A 15,929-nucleotide genomic window follows, 5' to 3' on the forward strand; every position below is an offset into this window, starting at 1 on the left:
AATAAATAACTGCTTGCTAACAGTATCAGAGGCAGCTTGCCAGATCAAGTCTTTTCAGGCAAGCATCCTTAAGTTGCACTTAAGACAGGATGTCTTTGACAAGCTGCATTTCCTAGGGGGGGGGGGGGGGGGGGGGGGGGGGGGGGGGCATCCTGTGCCCCTTTTTAAGCACTAGGGCACAGCAGGGATGCCAGTTTGAATGATTAGCTTTTTCAAACAGGGAGGAGACAGAAAAACAAAGCAATGAAGACATTCTTCAATTATGGGGGAAAAGAAGAATCTAACAGGCCTGGCCATTGGTCAACTGGAAGCTCGTTGATCTAATTCACCTTGACTGATGTGGAAAAGAAGCACAGAACAGGATTGGTAAAGGTATGTAAAACAAATGGTCTACAGAGACAGTTGAAATGTACAACAGAGAAAAAAATTACAAATGTAATTACAGGAATAAAGCAAGAGGTTGTGATGATTACTACTTTAGCATCAGAAGTAATACAGTAATAGCAGCATTTTTAGCTGTTTTGACAGTAATCGTACCAGCAGCGGTGGTACCTGTTATTGCAGTGAGTTACAGCAGAAATAGGGTAGTAATAGCATTCACAGGAGAATCACAAACAGATAAAAGAACAGCAGAACTATAAATATGAGTATTAACTTTAGTAACTGATAGAGTCACAGCACCAGCACCACAAATAGTGGTAGCTACAGCAACAATATTAATGGTAATTGTACAAACGATAGTATTAGCAATGGTAGTCACTGTTGCACTGAAGACTTAAGCAGCAGTGGTAATAAATACTGCTCCAATCATCTCAATCAGTGTGTGATCCAAAATATAAGCAACATTTATTATAATGGATGCTATGTTATTAGAGATTCAGGTTCAGTCACAGAGAAGTTATATGGGACACAAATTCATGATGTAAAGGCCAGATTTACCACACATATATCAAATGATAAAATAATGTTTGAAAAAAAAAAGACATTTACGTTTTTTACTATCTGTCATTACAATAGGAATTCAGAAGAATATGGAAAATACCATTTTAGTCAATTGATTGTTTAATTGTAAGTACACAATTATTGAGAAATTACAGAGATTATTGTTTTGGTTAATTAGTTTATATTAGGACATAAATACAACACACAAAATGGAATATCCAAGCACAGCACACGATATGCTCTATGATAAATCATATCACCATGCACATACTATGAAAGCACATATTAAGAGTCATGACATCTGTGGTGGAGTTGAATAAATCATGCTCCATCACATAACCCATTCAGGATGTAGCTGGTGTATGGCGTGGCGGGAGCAAAGCTGCTGGAGGCAGTACGTTCCCTCATAGCCTTGCCCTCCTTCTTTTGGAATACAGGAACACAAGCTCTGCCCTCTCCTCATTTCCTTATATTCCACGGGTCAGAGGCAGTTTCCATTACATTTCCGTGTATCCTCCAAATTGGCCACAGACTTGGCTTCACTCCTGGGACCCCTACGGCCTGTGAACGCTGGCAGGAAGTGATGCACCAAGCCCAGCCCCCTGACCCGCCACCCCCCGCCCCCATCCCCGATCCCACAAGACTGCAACTCTTCTCTCTGACTCCTCTGTGCTCCTGGACAAGCGCTTTGGATCAGCTTGTCTCTCAGACACCCCAGCATATGGACACCGGCTCAGACTGTGTGGTATAACTTCAATTCCCTCCTTATTCTCTTGTCCTCTTTGAAATAAAGCCTCTCGATTCACTTGACATCTGCCGTACCTGTGTGTTGACTCCACAGTTTAAAGGGCACCTAGGGGTGTTATCTATGAAAGCATTAGTAGTTTACCTCATGAATGTTATGGGATTTCACATCAATGTTTGTCTTCTGGAAAAACTCATTACTTGGAAAAACAACCCTGGGGGATGTGTTTAGTTGTGCGTACTAAGCACACACCAAGTAAATTACGTGCACCCAGGTGATTCATAAATGGTTGATGCGTCCACTTTCCCTGGGTTTTATTGTCACATGGAAGCAGCGCAGGTGCCTTTTAAGAATTATTTTTTGTTTAATGGACATGAACAGATGAACGGATCCTACAGTTCATTTCGTCAAATGCAGCCTCGCGGTATCAGCACAACATCATGGCTCAAGGCACGTCCAAGTTGCAGGTTCACAGACCCTCCACCACAGGCATGTTAGAACATAAGGGATATAGAAAATTGCTAGACGCTCACAAGCAGGTCTCTCCTCAGGGGTGTGGCCTCAGCTGAACCTGACTGACTCACTTATTTCAGGTTCCACATGGTTTTTGGGTTACAGTTTTTTGTCAAGCTGACCCACAAGAGCTCAGCTCTCTAGAACCTTTCCGCAGCTGGCCTATTTACAAGCAGGCTGTGGGTGGAGTCAGCAAGATTCGTACCTGAGTTGGCATCAGTGCTAAAAATAGAGATAAATACAGGAGAAAGAAATGCGCACCATCACTGATTGGCAGGAGATGGACAGACGTAATATGCAAGCAACCACAGGAAAATAGATGTAAAATGGAGCCTCTTTTTTCTTTTTCTTTTTTTTCAGCAAAGCTCAGCCTGGGACTGCAACTGAAGTCCACACAGTCTTCCCAATGCAGGCAGTCACTGTAATGCCAGCATTCAGCCCGACGTCATATGCTACCGCTCTTGCTGAAAGTAAAACAATGGAAAAGTTATCTTTTTGTACTGGGTCAGCCAGCTTCGGCTCCAGCGACTGTTAGCCGTGTTCCAGTTCTGCAGTGGAAAACATGCATGACAAACAGCCAACCATCCTCTACGCACAAGGATGCAGGGTGCAGGTCTGTCAAGTTTAACTAAGGCTAAGAAAGAAGCGGTGTCATCACTCCATTTCCCTCAATACAGGAGCCCTACAGTGCCTTAATCATGTAATTTAAGATGTGCCCCCCCCCCCCCCCCCCCCCCCCCCCAATGCTTCCCTCTCCCCCTCTGCTCAGAAGTCACAAGCCATGCAACCGACCCTCTGGGTCCTGCCTCTCCAAGTGGTTCGTTCAGCCTGTCAAGCGCCGGAATGAGGAATGAGGCCCTTCTACTGAGTCCAAGAATACGACCGCACGCTCTCCGCATGCAACACGTTCCCATTCTCACATTTCCCACAGATTTTCCACCGTTGTTGTGATGTGCATTTGCTCTGTGTCCTCCACTCCCTCTCCTTGGGCTATGTGATACTGTGTGACCAGATTCCGCAAAAATAAATAAATAACTACATACATACATACTGTCTCAAATACCCACATTCGGCAACATTTTCAGGAAAACACATCTCAAATCACTGCCACTTCATAATTTGATTTCTCTCATCGAAAGGAGAAATCAACACAAACCAGATCCACAGATCTGTGCAGGAAGCTCGCTTGCCTGCCAAATCAATTCAGTGGAGTCAAATTTGAGCGGAAGGTTTCCACGGTACCAGCAAGTCTCTTGGCAATCTGATAAGCACTGAGCCCTTCCAGCTGGTGATTCACTAAGAGGATGCTGAGAGATACTCAATTTGTTTGGCCAAGGCAAGGTCCCTGGTTCTCCATACACTTTCAGAGGGCCATAAATTCAAGCTTATGAAACAGGGGACCTTCTATCGGCATGTTCTTCGTGATACAATATGTATCAGGACATGATGCTCGCAGTGAGATATCCATCAAGGAAGAAGTATTTTCTATTCCACAATATATGATGCAATTCTCCATGCTGAGCAGAAAGCCTGCTAGAAAAACCCACATGCATGTAGTTTCCAAGATGTAAACATACTCTAATGGTGATCACATGGGAAGAACAGCAGAATGTGGGTAACTGATTCATTTTGTTAAAAATAAATTTGAAAACTAAAACAAATACTTACAGATTAACGAGGATATGAAGGTAAGTAAGCACATTTTGTGTTAGTACACAGACTGTACTTTGGCAATTTTATGGTCATTAAATTGACACTTAGATTAGAAAAATTCAAATTACTATTATTAATCACTTATTTCCTTATTTTCAGAACTCTTAAGAAGGACAACATACAAATAATGTTCAAATCCCCTCAAATTTAATATTACCTTCTCATACAACTGGATGTTAACGGAAGTGAGTCAGACTGACTACATTGCCCAAGAGTACAACATCCCATTTGGGAGTTAGACCTGTAATCTTTTAACTGCAAGTCTAGTTATTTAATCTCTGCTTCACACTATGGCAGTGATGATAATCAATAACATCCGGGAATTCCTACAGTAAAGACCTAGAAAGATTCATTGGAACTGGTGGCGAGACTAAGTCTTATCAACATGTCATTACATTTATGTTTGCTTAGCAGGCGCTCTTATCAAGAGCATCTTAAATCTTATCCATTTATACAGCTGGATATTCACTGACAAAATGTGGGCAAAATACTCTGCGTGAGAGTATCTCAGCAGTGCTAAACCAGGGATTTGACCCGGTAATCTTTATTGTACGAACCCTGCTCCTAACCCCAGTGCCAGAATGCTGTCCATGTCAACAGTGTCCAGGTGTCCACTGTCCAGCACTCTCCATTAGTGACTGCAGTGTGCTGCTGTGGTTAATGACCTGGTCCCAACAGCACTGCCACCCTACCCTTGGGCAAGGTTTTTAAAGTGATTTACTTCAGTAAATATCCAGTGGGATAAACAGATAATATGTAGAAATGTGAGTTTTGTAAGTCACCCTGGATAAAGGGATTTATTAAATGTACTGTGCATGAAAAAAGCCAAAGCAAAAGCCCCTTCTTTGCATCTGAAACAGTGGGAGAGGCCAGGTGAAAAAAAAAGCAGTAGCATGTGGCAAACTGACACACTTCCAGCTAACTGAGCCAAATTAGGAATGATTCTTTGCTAACCAAAAATGCATTGATCTCAGTTTGTTTAAACATACTGTGTTCAGCATCAAAACGTTTTGGGGCATTTGAATTACTAAGTATTCCTCTTGATCCGTAGGTAACAAATATCTAACTTTTCTATAGTTGCATAAAATATTTTCCTTTTATTTCTGTGACTGTAAAATTGATGATGGCATGTAGGAACTGAATGTTTTAATTATTTTTTTTTTTTTGTTACTTAAATATATTACTCAAAGATAAGGACAATAGGTCACAACAGACTGAATAATCCCACAGACTTAATAGACTTACTGAATCAACTTTACAGGTGGGCTCATGATTTAATCTTTGCTCACTATAACTTTACAAAACAGTTTAGTCCTTGTAGGTGTCACTTATTCCATCAGTCATGCCACAAAAACCTTTCAGCAACCCCTTCATGCTAAAAATGATTACAACTTTGGGCAGTTTCTTTTGGAGGTCAAAGCAGACAAAAGTCAAACATGAGACGTCCAAAAAGTCTTATTTCATAATCAACAGGTAATGACTGCTAAGATTAGGTAAAATTCTCCATCTGCAGAAAGGAACACCTGTTGCTGAGGCATACGTTCCATTGCGTTGATTAAATGTTCCATGTCCCGCCGTTTTTTTGGGCCAAGCTTCTAGGAAAGGAAAAACATTACATTTTGCCATAAAACTTTCCAGACAGTAATGTAAAACAGCTATGAAAACAAAATGGGTGCTCAGATGAAAACGCCTACAAGCTACACCACTTTCTTGGCAGCTCCAACGTGATGTGATGTAACTGAAGCAGTGCAGGTCTGTGGTCATTCTGTGTGTGTCCTTCAGCTATTTATAACACAGTCATAACACTGATACACATTTTGAGCAATACAACTTTTATTACATTTGAGTGTGGGGTTTATAAATATACATTTTTTCTTCATCTATTTAAATTGGTTGCAGATTTCCTCAGTATTCAGTCTTCTGAACATTTCCTGGAATATGGATAATCAAATCACGATAATCTAACATCTAAGAAGTGAAGCTAGATAGGAGATTAATCTTGCAAGAGAGCTGGCAATTGGTTTTGAACAGAAGAAAGAACTATCTCACAAATTGTTTGGTTCAGGAAAAGTACACCTTTGAACCAAGCTAATATTCTGTCATCTCGGTTAGAAGGAGCATGGTATGGTTTGAAAATAAGTCAGCATTACACATTCAGTATATCTTTTTTCTTCCCAATTCTCTCAGGAAAACTGTCATTCCTCACTTGGGAAATCATTAGCTTTGAAGATTTTGAGGGTCCTTGTTAATTTTTGTGGGGGGTATACATTTCAAACAATTTAACACTGTTACCTTTGATTGTCGTCTTTATGGGAGCCATTACTGAGAATTAAGCCAGTTAAACCTGTGAGATTGTTGTGACTCTCATTACTAATAAACCAAACAAATGCTTGCCTTAACTTCTCAGTTTCAAAATACAAATATACTGTAAATCACATCTCAGCCTGAAACTTGGATCTTGAAAGGAAGGAAAGGATGAATTCTTGTGAGGAGAAAGGCAAACAAAATTCCCTGACATCACATTGACAAAATTCAACACAGCCCAATTAAAGCCGTCTCTCTCTGTTTATTTCTTGGCTTTTGGAACAATGCTGCCACTGTTGGAATTATTTAGCTGTGGTGATGCGTTTTCAAACCCACTAAACATAAAGAGAGTGTAACCTAACTGCATGAAAGCTTAAAGACTGAGTGAAGATATTATATAGCATTATATAGCACTTTATTGTCCCAGTGACTGCATTTGATGTATGTAGCCTTAGATCAGATTAGTTCTGTTTCGCTACACTGACCTTGTGTTCTGCTTCAGCACTATCTACACTGTATGACCTTTACACATCTTGCCCTTGTGCCTGCTGTTTGCCCACTATATGCACTTTTGTACATCGCTTTGGATAAAAGCGTCTGCCAAGTGAATAAATGTAAATGTAAATGTAGATCACTATGGCATTACTGTACAACAAAGCAATCACTCCTATCCAAAATCAAAGTGCCACAAACACACACCATCTAAAACTGTCAGTCTGTGTAAATATCTCAGCCCCTGAGAAGAAAGCAACCTCAACTTGTAGCATGTACATCATTTCAGTTATCTAACATGGGAACACAACTGAACAAGTACACCACAATCAATTCAATACTATAATTATAATTCATGACACTATTAAACATACTTGTTTCAGCTGATGGAAGTGGCAATCATTAAAACAGCCTCCCAAATAATTGGATAAATATAAAGAGGAACTGGCATTAACAAACCATAGCTCATATTAAAGCTGGCTTTAAACGGAACAACGCCTTTTGTGTATAAACTCGGCAGTTAAAAGGAGCAAACGTCGTTTGGAAATGTGAATATTATCGAAAGGCTATGATCCCGCGTTGCTCGGATGAAGCAGGGGTTAAGACACCCGTTCCTACTCTGCAAAGCCTTGACGGCAGAACGCGTCGAAAAGCCGAGCGGCGGTATGGGGCACCTGCAGCGTTTGGGTCCAGCTCATGTGAACATTTCAGCGACCGCGTGGACATGCAGTATTAATGACTGAACGGAGTGACTGGGATTTAGATTAAATTACCCGTTCGAGGCGTGAGTTTCACATCCAACAGATTCTTAATGGACGCCTCGAAGTGCCGTTTCAACCAAATCTCATTAGTGGGCATTAATTGACAGACAGGGGAATGCAATTGAAGAAACTCAATAACAAGCGTTGCTTTATCAGTATTGTTGCTTTGTAAATCAAACTTTGCGCTGCACAGCGAAGCAGCAAACAATTTCGTCTGTTCGTTTTCATATCAGCTTTAACCTATCTGACGGGAATGCATTTTTGAAGTGAGGGCCTCTGACGGAAATTAGTTGCGCCGGGGGTTTAGGTACAGCATAGTATCTACATCATAAACTCTGTCTAGAGGTACACCTTCAAGCACAAATTGCTTGACTCTTCAGGACCTTTGATCTACACATTACGTACCCCTATAGCTGGAATAAAAGGGACCGTCGAACTTGTTATTCACTCAGTATCTGGGAATTAAACCGTTTTTAGAGCGGCCACCTAGGAACTGAGTTCTATATATGCGTTTCGAACCAAACGCTGAAGAAAACAACCCAGGCACCTGCTGCGAATCGCTCGTTGTGTTGGGAGAACTAGGGTCTCGGCGCTGCGGGGCTGGACACGTTATTGGATTTCATATTATCCACACACTCAGCTCCCAAAAGCAAGATAGTGAATTAACAAGAGGGCATCTCGTATTTATTGGAGAATTCGACACGGGGATATATTGCATTTCAGCTTGAGCAATGTATCCACTGGTGGTCTCGGTGAAATCCGGGTGTCAAACTAGCATTTAAGCAAAGTTAAAGCAATACAATGACATAATTACCCAGCACGTGTCAGTGTTGCACTTAACTACACTACCACCTCTAATTGCGTGGTCTTGCCCGGTTTCAAATTCCCTTACTTACTGTGTATTATACTTTATACAAACATAAAAATACCAGAAATCGAACGTGCAGTACATATTTTAATCGACTTTGCACCTAATGACAAATAGCATATAAGCTTCTCACATAAACTGCGCTGTGGCTGAACAAATCTGCATGTATCATGTATCGCGGTATGTCTATAGTTTACCTGCTATGCAGCAGCGAACACCTACCTCCACAAACGTACTAAGGACATTGCTCTTTTTTGTCAAAATAAAACACTCAATAGCGGCTACCCGACTCAAAATGAGCAGTATTTTAAAAGAAATATCAAGGTGTTTGGATCTTACATTCATACTGTGGAAATTAAGACCAGGAATTAAATCCTCGTCACATGACAACACCAACCCGTATACAATTACCAACATTCTCAGCACTTTAAAATGGTATGAAGGCTACTTCTTACAAACATTGTCAGGTCAAACCAGGGTATTAAAATGTACAGTTTAAAAGGAACAAGCTGATGTCTCAAAAGTCAGTTACATTGTGCTGAAGACCCCAATTTACCATAAAGCAGTACATTCAGTCAGTGCGTTAGCTAAGTTTTATCGGAGCTCGTATGACGCTTTAGCTGAGCGGATGAGACGGTCCTACCTTGATCTGCGCCTACGGTGGTCAGCACCTTGGCGATTGGAAATAATCCCGATATGGTCAGAAAAGCTAAAATAAATTCGGACATGGTTGCAGAATGAACACTTCGGCTCCAGCACGACTCACGCACAAGTCCGGACCCAACAGTCAAACGAGTCGAGCGCCGGTTATTCAGGGATGTCAATTGGAATTCGTCAGTTGAGCAAGCCAGCAGTCCTTCTCTCCCCGCGTTCACTAGGATTTCTAGGTGTTTATATGAGTGTAGAGAGACAGTATGAGGGAGAGAACGAAGAGAGGGAGGGAGGGGGAGAGAGAGAGGTAGGAGGGAGGCGGGCGGGGGGTGGCTGTGCAGAGAACAGAGAGAGTGTGTCTTTACTTTTCAGTGCTGGGTACGTCTGATCTTACATCATGCACAGGGGGCAGCGCGAGATGCCAACGGATGGGAATCCACTGATTAATCACATGGATCCCCTGAAGTCTCCATAAATCACGTCCATTATCCGGCATAAAGTGGAGGCAATACGGATCACTGTTTCCAGTCTACAAAAATTAAAATAAAATAACGAGATCTCAGTATCTCGTTTTTTTTTCTATAGTCGTTGGAAAGTGGGGGATAAAGAGCAGTAATAGTCTGATCATTCTGATCTCTTTCAATTGCTTTTTTTAAATAATTACAGTAGACATTACCCATGATTTCAATTCTAAAGATACGTAAAGCTGAATAATTCTCTCCAGTAACAGACACCGATTCCAATGCTTAAATGATGTCCGATAGCATATTTTAATTTGAATGATGAAGCTGCTGACAGAATAGGCATACTAGTTTTCCTGCAGATTTTTACGTGTAGGTTAAAGACTGGCTCCCTTTACAACAAGGTAATAAAACATAAAACGAGTGATGCCTACCATTGCAACTGTTGTAGGTCAACTCGGCCATCTCCAAGAGGGCACCGCATTGACTTTCCTTGAAACAAACAAAGATCAAACCATAAACATGGGTTGTGATGCCATGGAGGAAATGCAACATGTGATTCCACGAAACATAATGCCAGAGTAACAAGTAACCAAGTGCAATCTGTTTATCTGAAAGCAAATTCCTAAGGGAAATCATAAAACATCAAACTTAAATGGGTTAAACTCGAGCGGTGGAGTAGAGCCGACCCCTTGCTCCTGCACGCTTCCCCTCCGTGGAGTAATTGCTTGGACAGGATGACCAATGCCAGCGATCTGTGAGAGCAGGTCCCAAGCGTCGGCACGTGTCTGACAGATTGATGACGACCAAAGAAACCCTGTGATTAAATATGGAGAGGGGACTGCTGCAAGTGGTCAGTTTTTCCTTCATGCCATCGCACACAAAAGCAAAGTACAATGTACTGAATGGGGGGTGATGAGGTAAACTTGGGAGTTATTCGTAAGACTTTGATACCTGTTGTGGGTTAATGGTATATCTGGTTTAAACTAAGATGTGATTTTTCACTAAGACATACACATAATGGCCTCTGATCATACACCTCATGTGGAGCACTAAGTCTGTAGGTAAAAACTGCCATATATGTGTATATATATATATATATATATATATATATATATATATTTATTAGTAGATAGATAGATATATATTGTATATATAATAGATAGTTAATGTGAAAGAACATGTGAATGGGTAACAAAATGAGTATAAATGTTGCAGAGGGAAAAAAAAAAAAAACGATGAAGGGCTCTTTTTCCACACCCCGTATTCCTTTTTATGGTTCTATTATCAAGGATATGATGATCACAGACTACTAACTCAAGGTCTATCTTGGGAATAAATAATTAATGTGTGAAAATAGGAATACCTTCAATATGCTGTAATGCAACAATATTCACTATACCCTCCAAGAGAAATAAAAGTTGTGAAACTCAGTATGGATGTTTTGTATTTTTCATTCTGTTCAACACACTATAGAAGTTGTATCACTTTAATTGCATGTACTGCATAGATTATATTCTTTACTGCGCATAAACAAGTTGTGTATTTCGCTGTTGATTTCCTGAGTTGCCAGGTTCAAGTCAATTTTTCTGCCATGTTGCTGGTGAATGGCATTTCACAAAACAATCATTGTAAGCAACCCTGAAAAGTAAGTTTTAACAAGCTAGGAATGAGTGAGGTCTCCAGGAGCTGCCTACTTCTTGGACAGCCTAAGGCTAGCTCATCGGAAATTGGTTCATTCTGTGCTTCTGCAGCTGGTTGGAGGCACTGGCAGGCACAGGCACAGGCACACACACACACACACACACACACACACAAACACAGTCATTTGTGTCCAGCATATTCTTCTAAGTCTAAAATAAACAAACGCAGTGTCCTTGTGAAAAAAGATATCCACAAACTCTTTGTTTTGGACACTTAATGAAGGGCGCAGCATCCAGCAGAGAACTGAAAAAAAGGTAGGGTTATCGAAAAAACCTCAAGGAGGAATGTTATTTCAGTGGCTTGATTCTGTGGTACACTGGTTGTCGTTCAGGTCATTTTTGTAAGGGGCTGCAGCCTTTCAGTCTATGCACCTCCTTTCCCTTTAGGAGCCACTGACATACAGGTAATGAGGAAGACATGGGAGAAGATTTGACAAGCAATCCAGCGGGACCATTCATTGAATAAAATGATACAAATCACGACAGAGCCTTATGCAGAGCAGTATCATAAAAATTTCACGCGCACACGCGCGCACGCACACACACACACACACACACACACACACACACACCAGAATACACCTGTGACCTGTTTGGGGGCCCTTGTTATTTCAGACATCTGATTTGCAGAATTTCTCACTGGTAAAGCTGAGCATCAGCAATTGAATCACCAGGATGCCACCTTTACCCTTTATTAACGATCTGCTACGGGGGTAGAATTGAAGTTTCCCATGTGTCGGGCACACAAATTCCCTTGTTGCTATCATTTGTTACTCTGCAGGACTGAACTGGCGTGGTGCCTGTCAATATGCATTAGAATCATACTGTACCTGCCTGAACTGCATGTCTCATCTACCAAAGGGACCAGAAGACCAGCTGCTGAGGCTGAAAGTAAGGCTCCCGGACAAAGAAGAGATCCTATCTGCACACAGAAAAAGGATACCACCTTTGATATTTGGCCCAATACACATTGCTTATGTTTTTACGTATTATGTTCCATTTGATTTCTTAATGATAGTAATGTTGGACTCCAGTCACTTGAGCCATACTACTATTACTTCTAATCATCATCACCATCACCATCATAATCATGATATTTGTTATTGTTGTTGTCACTAGGCCAAGCAGGAGATGTCTGTATCCAAGTCAACTAATAGCATCTGACCTGAATAACAAGGATGGACATCACTGAAATGAATGTAAAGATGTTATGTTGAAACTGAATCACAATTAATGAGAAAGAAAAATGAATTGTTTCATTTAAAAACAAACTCTGAAACATTAAGGGCACACATAAAAAGTATCATTCATTAGGGAAATGCAGAGTCAAGTAAATTGAAGACACTAAATGAGGCATGAACAGTGGTAATATTAGAGAATGAGAAAAGGGGAAGTACTGTTGAAAGAGGTGTGTCACATAAGGACACCGAGCCGTTATGTAAGATTGACAGAGTGCTTCACAACTGAACGTCGGTGTTACAAATCGTAATAAAAGTTAATACTAGCTTTTGCAACTTCTAGGCGCCTCTCTATTTGTCTGCCCTTGTAATGTTTCCGACCTTCAGGATTCTCGGTTACTGCCGGTTGTTCATCTGGAAAGTTTTCAACGCTTCCTTGAATCACGCAGGTTGACTCCCACATACCGTGAAACAATGTGTAGCGTACTCTTGCAATGCTACCTAGTAGGCAAATGCGCCCGAGTTCCAAGGTCAGGGTGAGAAGACACTTAGATGTGTCCATGTTCTAAAAAAAAAAAATCACTTAAGTTTAAAAAGCCTCTGCCCATTAAAAGTGGTTTCAAAGGTCCAAATGTCTCGATGTATGATACTCACACACATGAGAAAATGAAATGCACCACGAGACAAAGTACTTTTGTCAGAATTACAATTGCACCTGCCAGACATCCATGTCTTACCCAGCTCAAAGACAAGAAGGTGTGAAATAATGTTAACTGAACTGCGATATTATTTATGAATAAAACAAAGGCACGATGTTTTTGGGCAGGAAAAGTCAGCGATTCTGCTCAGATTCACATCGACAACGACCTTGTTCACTTATATTGCTATTGCATGCGTGCTTACGTTTCCGGAAAACAGTAAATGGGGTGGATTAGTAAGCAAGAGAAATGTCAGCCGTACTGTTTTGCAGAAAACGGCAGCGTGATTTTACACAGCGGTCTAGCTGAGTGACTGAGTACAAACTACGCGTCCTGGGGATATGTGGAATTTTTAATCAAGCACCGCTGATGGCTAAAATTTGTTAGAAGAATCACTTATTTGTTCTTTCACAAAATCAGATTTAAATTGCGTTTTGTGCCTGATGAATGTATCACGTTGTCAGATAGCTGTATAAGAAAATCTCCCACAAAACGTGGTCTCAAGAGTTCAGGTGTCAGTTATCCTGACTAATGCTTTAAAATAACCTACACCTGCAAATATGCAAAACATTAACAAAACATCCACAGTGAATGAATACCTCACAATCGCCACAGAAACGAGTCGAACTTTGTTAATTGAGTGACTGTATGTTTGTTTTTAATTTCAGCATTTGTAATTGCTTTTCGCCTGTAAATATTGACATCAAAGCATGTAGCCTACACAACGAATTTCGATTAAATTCGCACACATCAAAACACCCGCGATATAATCTTTCCGATTAAGACGGGACTGTTTTGAGGAGCACAGAGTAATTAAAATTAATTAGTGTATTAAAGTCTAACACGATATGGCAGTCAGCAGTAATGAAAAGTTGAACGGTCACGACCACCAGAGTTTAGTGGGTCACGTAAAATAAGAGTAAGACCATAAAATATGGTACTCGTACCTGTCATGAAATTCAACCACTTTTTGTTTCTCACCGACTGAAAGAACAAACGTGCAAAAAATAACTCGCTCAAAATAAAGTCTCTTTGTATGGCCGATAATGTGCAATGGCTTGTTTGACTTACTACTGCCATCTAGAGAACACTACTCTTTCATCATAACAGAGCCATGCAAAACAATGAAAAATCTTGTTCAAGAGCACAGAGGGCCATTCTTGATAAATTACCAGTAATTTACTTCAGTGTAATCACTGACTGTACATATGTGTGTGTGTATGTGCGCCTGTGCATAAGTGTGTGCATGTGTCCTGGATTTGACCGTTTTTGTTGTCTTTTTGTGCCAAAACAAACAATCAATCATAAAAATAAAAAGCAAGCACCACCAAGTCAATGGTCTTGCCAAGAATGAGATATAAATCGTCTAACTGTACACTTTCCCTGGGTTTATCTGCAAATAGAGATGCTGTTTTAAGCAATGGGTAGGATGTTATGATGGGCATGCTAAAGAATGTGCAGACAGTTGCTGTGTTAAAGAATGTGCAGATAGGAGATATGTTGTGCGAAAGGATGACCAAATATGTAATGAAGAAGGATGTGGATGAACATTTGAGAATATACTTGATGATGTGCAGAGGTATATGTTGTGGGATGATATGGTCAAGGGTGCGTAGAGAGAGAGAGACCTTGCTAAAAAGCCAATAAATGAATACTATGTTAGACAATTATCTATTTAGCAGAATATATAGTAGAATATGTAGTACCGTGAATGGTGTATGCAACAAAATGTTAAAGGATGTGGAGATGAATATTGTATTGGAGGACATGCACAGGGATGTGTGTAAGGAAGTGTTGTGGAAAGCTGTGTTAAAGCATGTTTTAGAGAGAAAAAAAACTATTACACTGATGCATTAGACATTAGAGAATGTGCAGAGTGATGTATTAAAGGATATGGAGATGTATGCTGTCTTACAGAATGTGCAGATGTATGGTTTGTTAAAGGAAATTCAATTCCAGATTTGTATTAAAGGGTGAGCAGGCAGTTATGTTAAAATGTGTGGAGACAGATTTTTTAAATCATTTTTGTATAGATATACACACAAAGGCTGAATTTCAGGGAAAGGAGAGATAATGTGGTATAACAGCATAATGGCAACCATGGTTCATAATGAGATAATATATGTACCAAGGTCAAGCAATCAGAAGTAACAGGCAATTCACCCGCTCAATCAGCTCATAGCAGGCATTTCAAATTAAGAGTGCTTTCGTATATTGCATTGATTTTCTTGCCCGTCGCCTTCAGATGTATAACTTTGGTACAAAAAGAGACTTCAGAAACTAATTTGGTCTCACATCCCCTTAAGATATGTAACATAGTTGCTGCATTGAACTACAGTTCCCAACATGCAAATATGTCATACAGAATTTTATCAATTTTATGAGCAGCCAGCTTACTTATTTTGTTGAAAAATGTGACTGCTAAAAATTTAAACTACTGGAATTACATCCAGATCATGTTTTTTTTTTCTCTTTTTCATGGTTGTCAGCCAGTGTGATTCTAGGTCACACTACAGCTCTCCACAAACAGTGCCACAAAGCAGTAAGCTTGTGTCATTAATGAGTAATTACAAGTGTCTCTGTACCTTTTATTAATTGCTGAATAGAACAACATTAAACATTAAGGTTTATTAGGGAAAACAGCACTGTGTGTGTGTTCTGCTACGGTGTCTTTTTTTACAGTTGGTTTGATGTTTGCTGGAGGGTCTCGGATGCAACCCAAAACCTCCTCCTGTGAGGAGTACTACTGTATATCCTGCCCAGAAAGTGTTGCTGCAGAGCACTTTGCCAATCCAGCTCTAATCTGAATGTCTCTGAGGCCCCGGGGCTTCACATTTTCTCATTCACGACCAGCGTCCACATTCGCAGTGCAAACAGTGATGCATCTGAAGCGCTGTAAA

The 15,929-nt window shown here is 40.5% G+C and overlaps 1 protein-coding gene across 1 annotated transcript in view; it reads right to left on the reverse strand.

Moving 5' to 3' along the window:
- Positions 1 to 9,066, reverse strand: part of LOC118788809 (low-density lipoprotein receptor-related protein 1B-like) — a 358,625-nt gene extending 349,559 nt beyond the window's left edge. The window contains exon 1 of the mRNA XM_036544915.1: positions 8,982 to 9,066. Within this exon, the coding sequence (XP_036400808.1) occupies positions 8,982 to 9,066 (85 nt within the window). The remainder of the gene's footprint in view (positions 1 to 8,981) is intronic.
- Positions 9,067 to 15,929: the final 6,863 nt, after the last annotated feature.

This window comes from Megalops cyprinoides, chromosome 14 (genome assembly GCF_013368585.1).
Source record: "Megalops cyprinoides isolate fMegCyp1 chromosome 14, fMegCyp1.pri, whole genome shotgun sequence".
In the NCBI taxonomy this organism is placed as follows: domain Eukaryota; kingdom Metazoa; phylum Chordata; class Actinopteri; order Elopiformes; family Megalopidae; genus Megalops; species Megalops cyprinoides.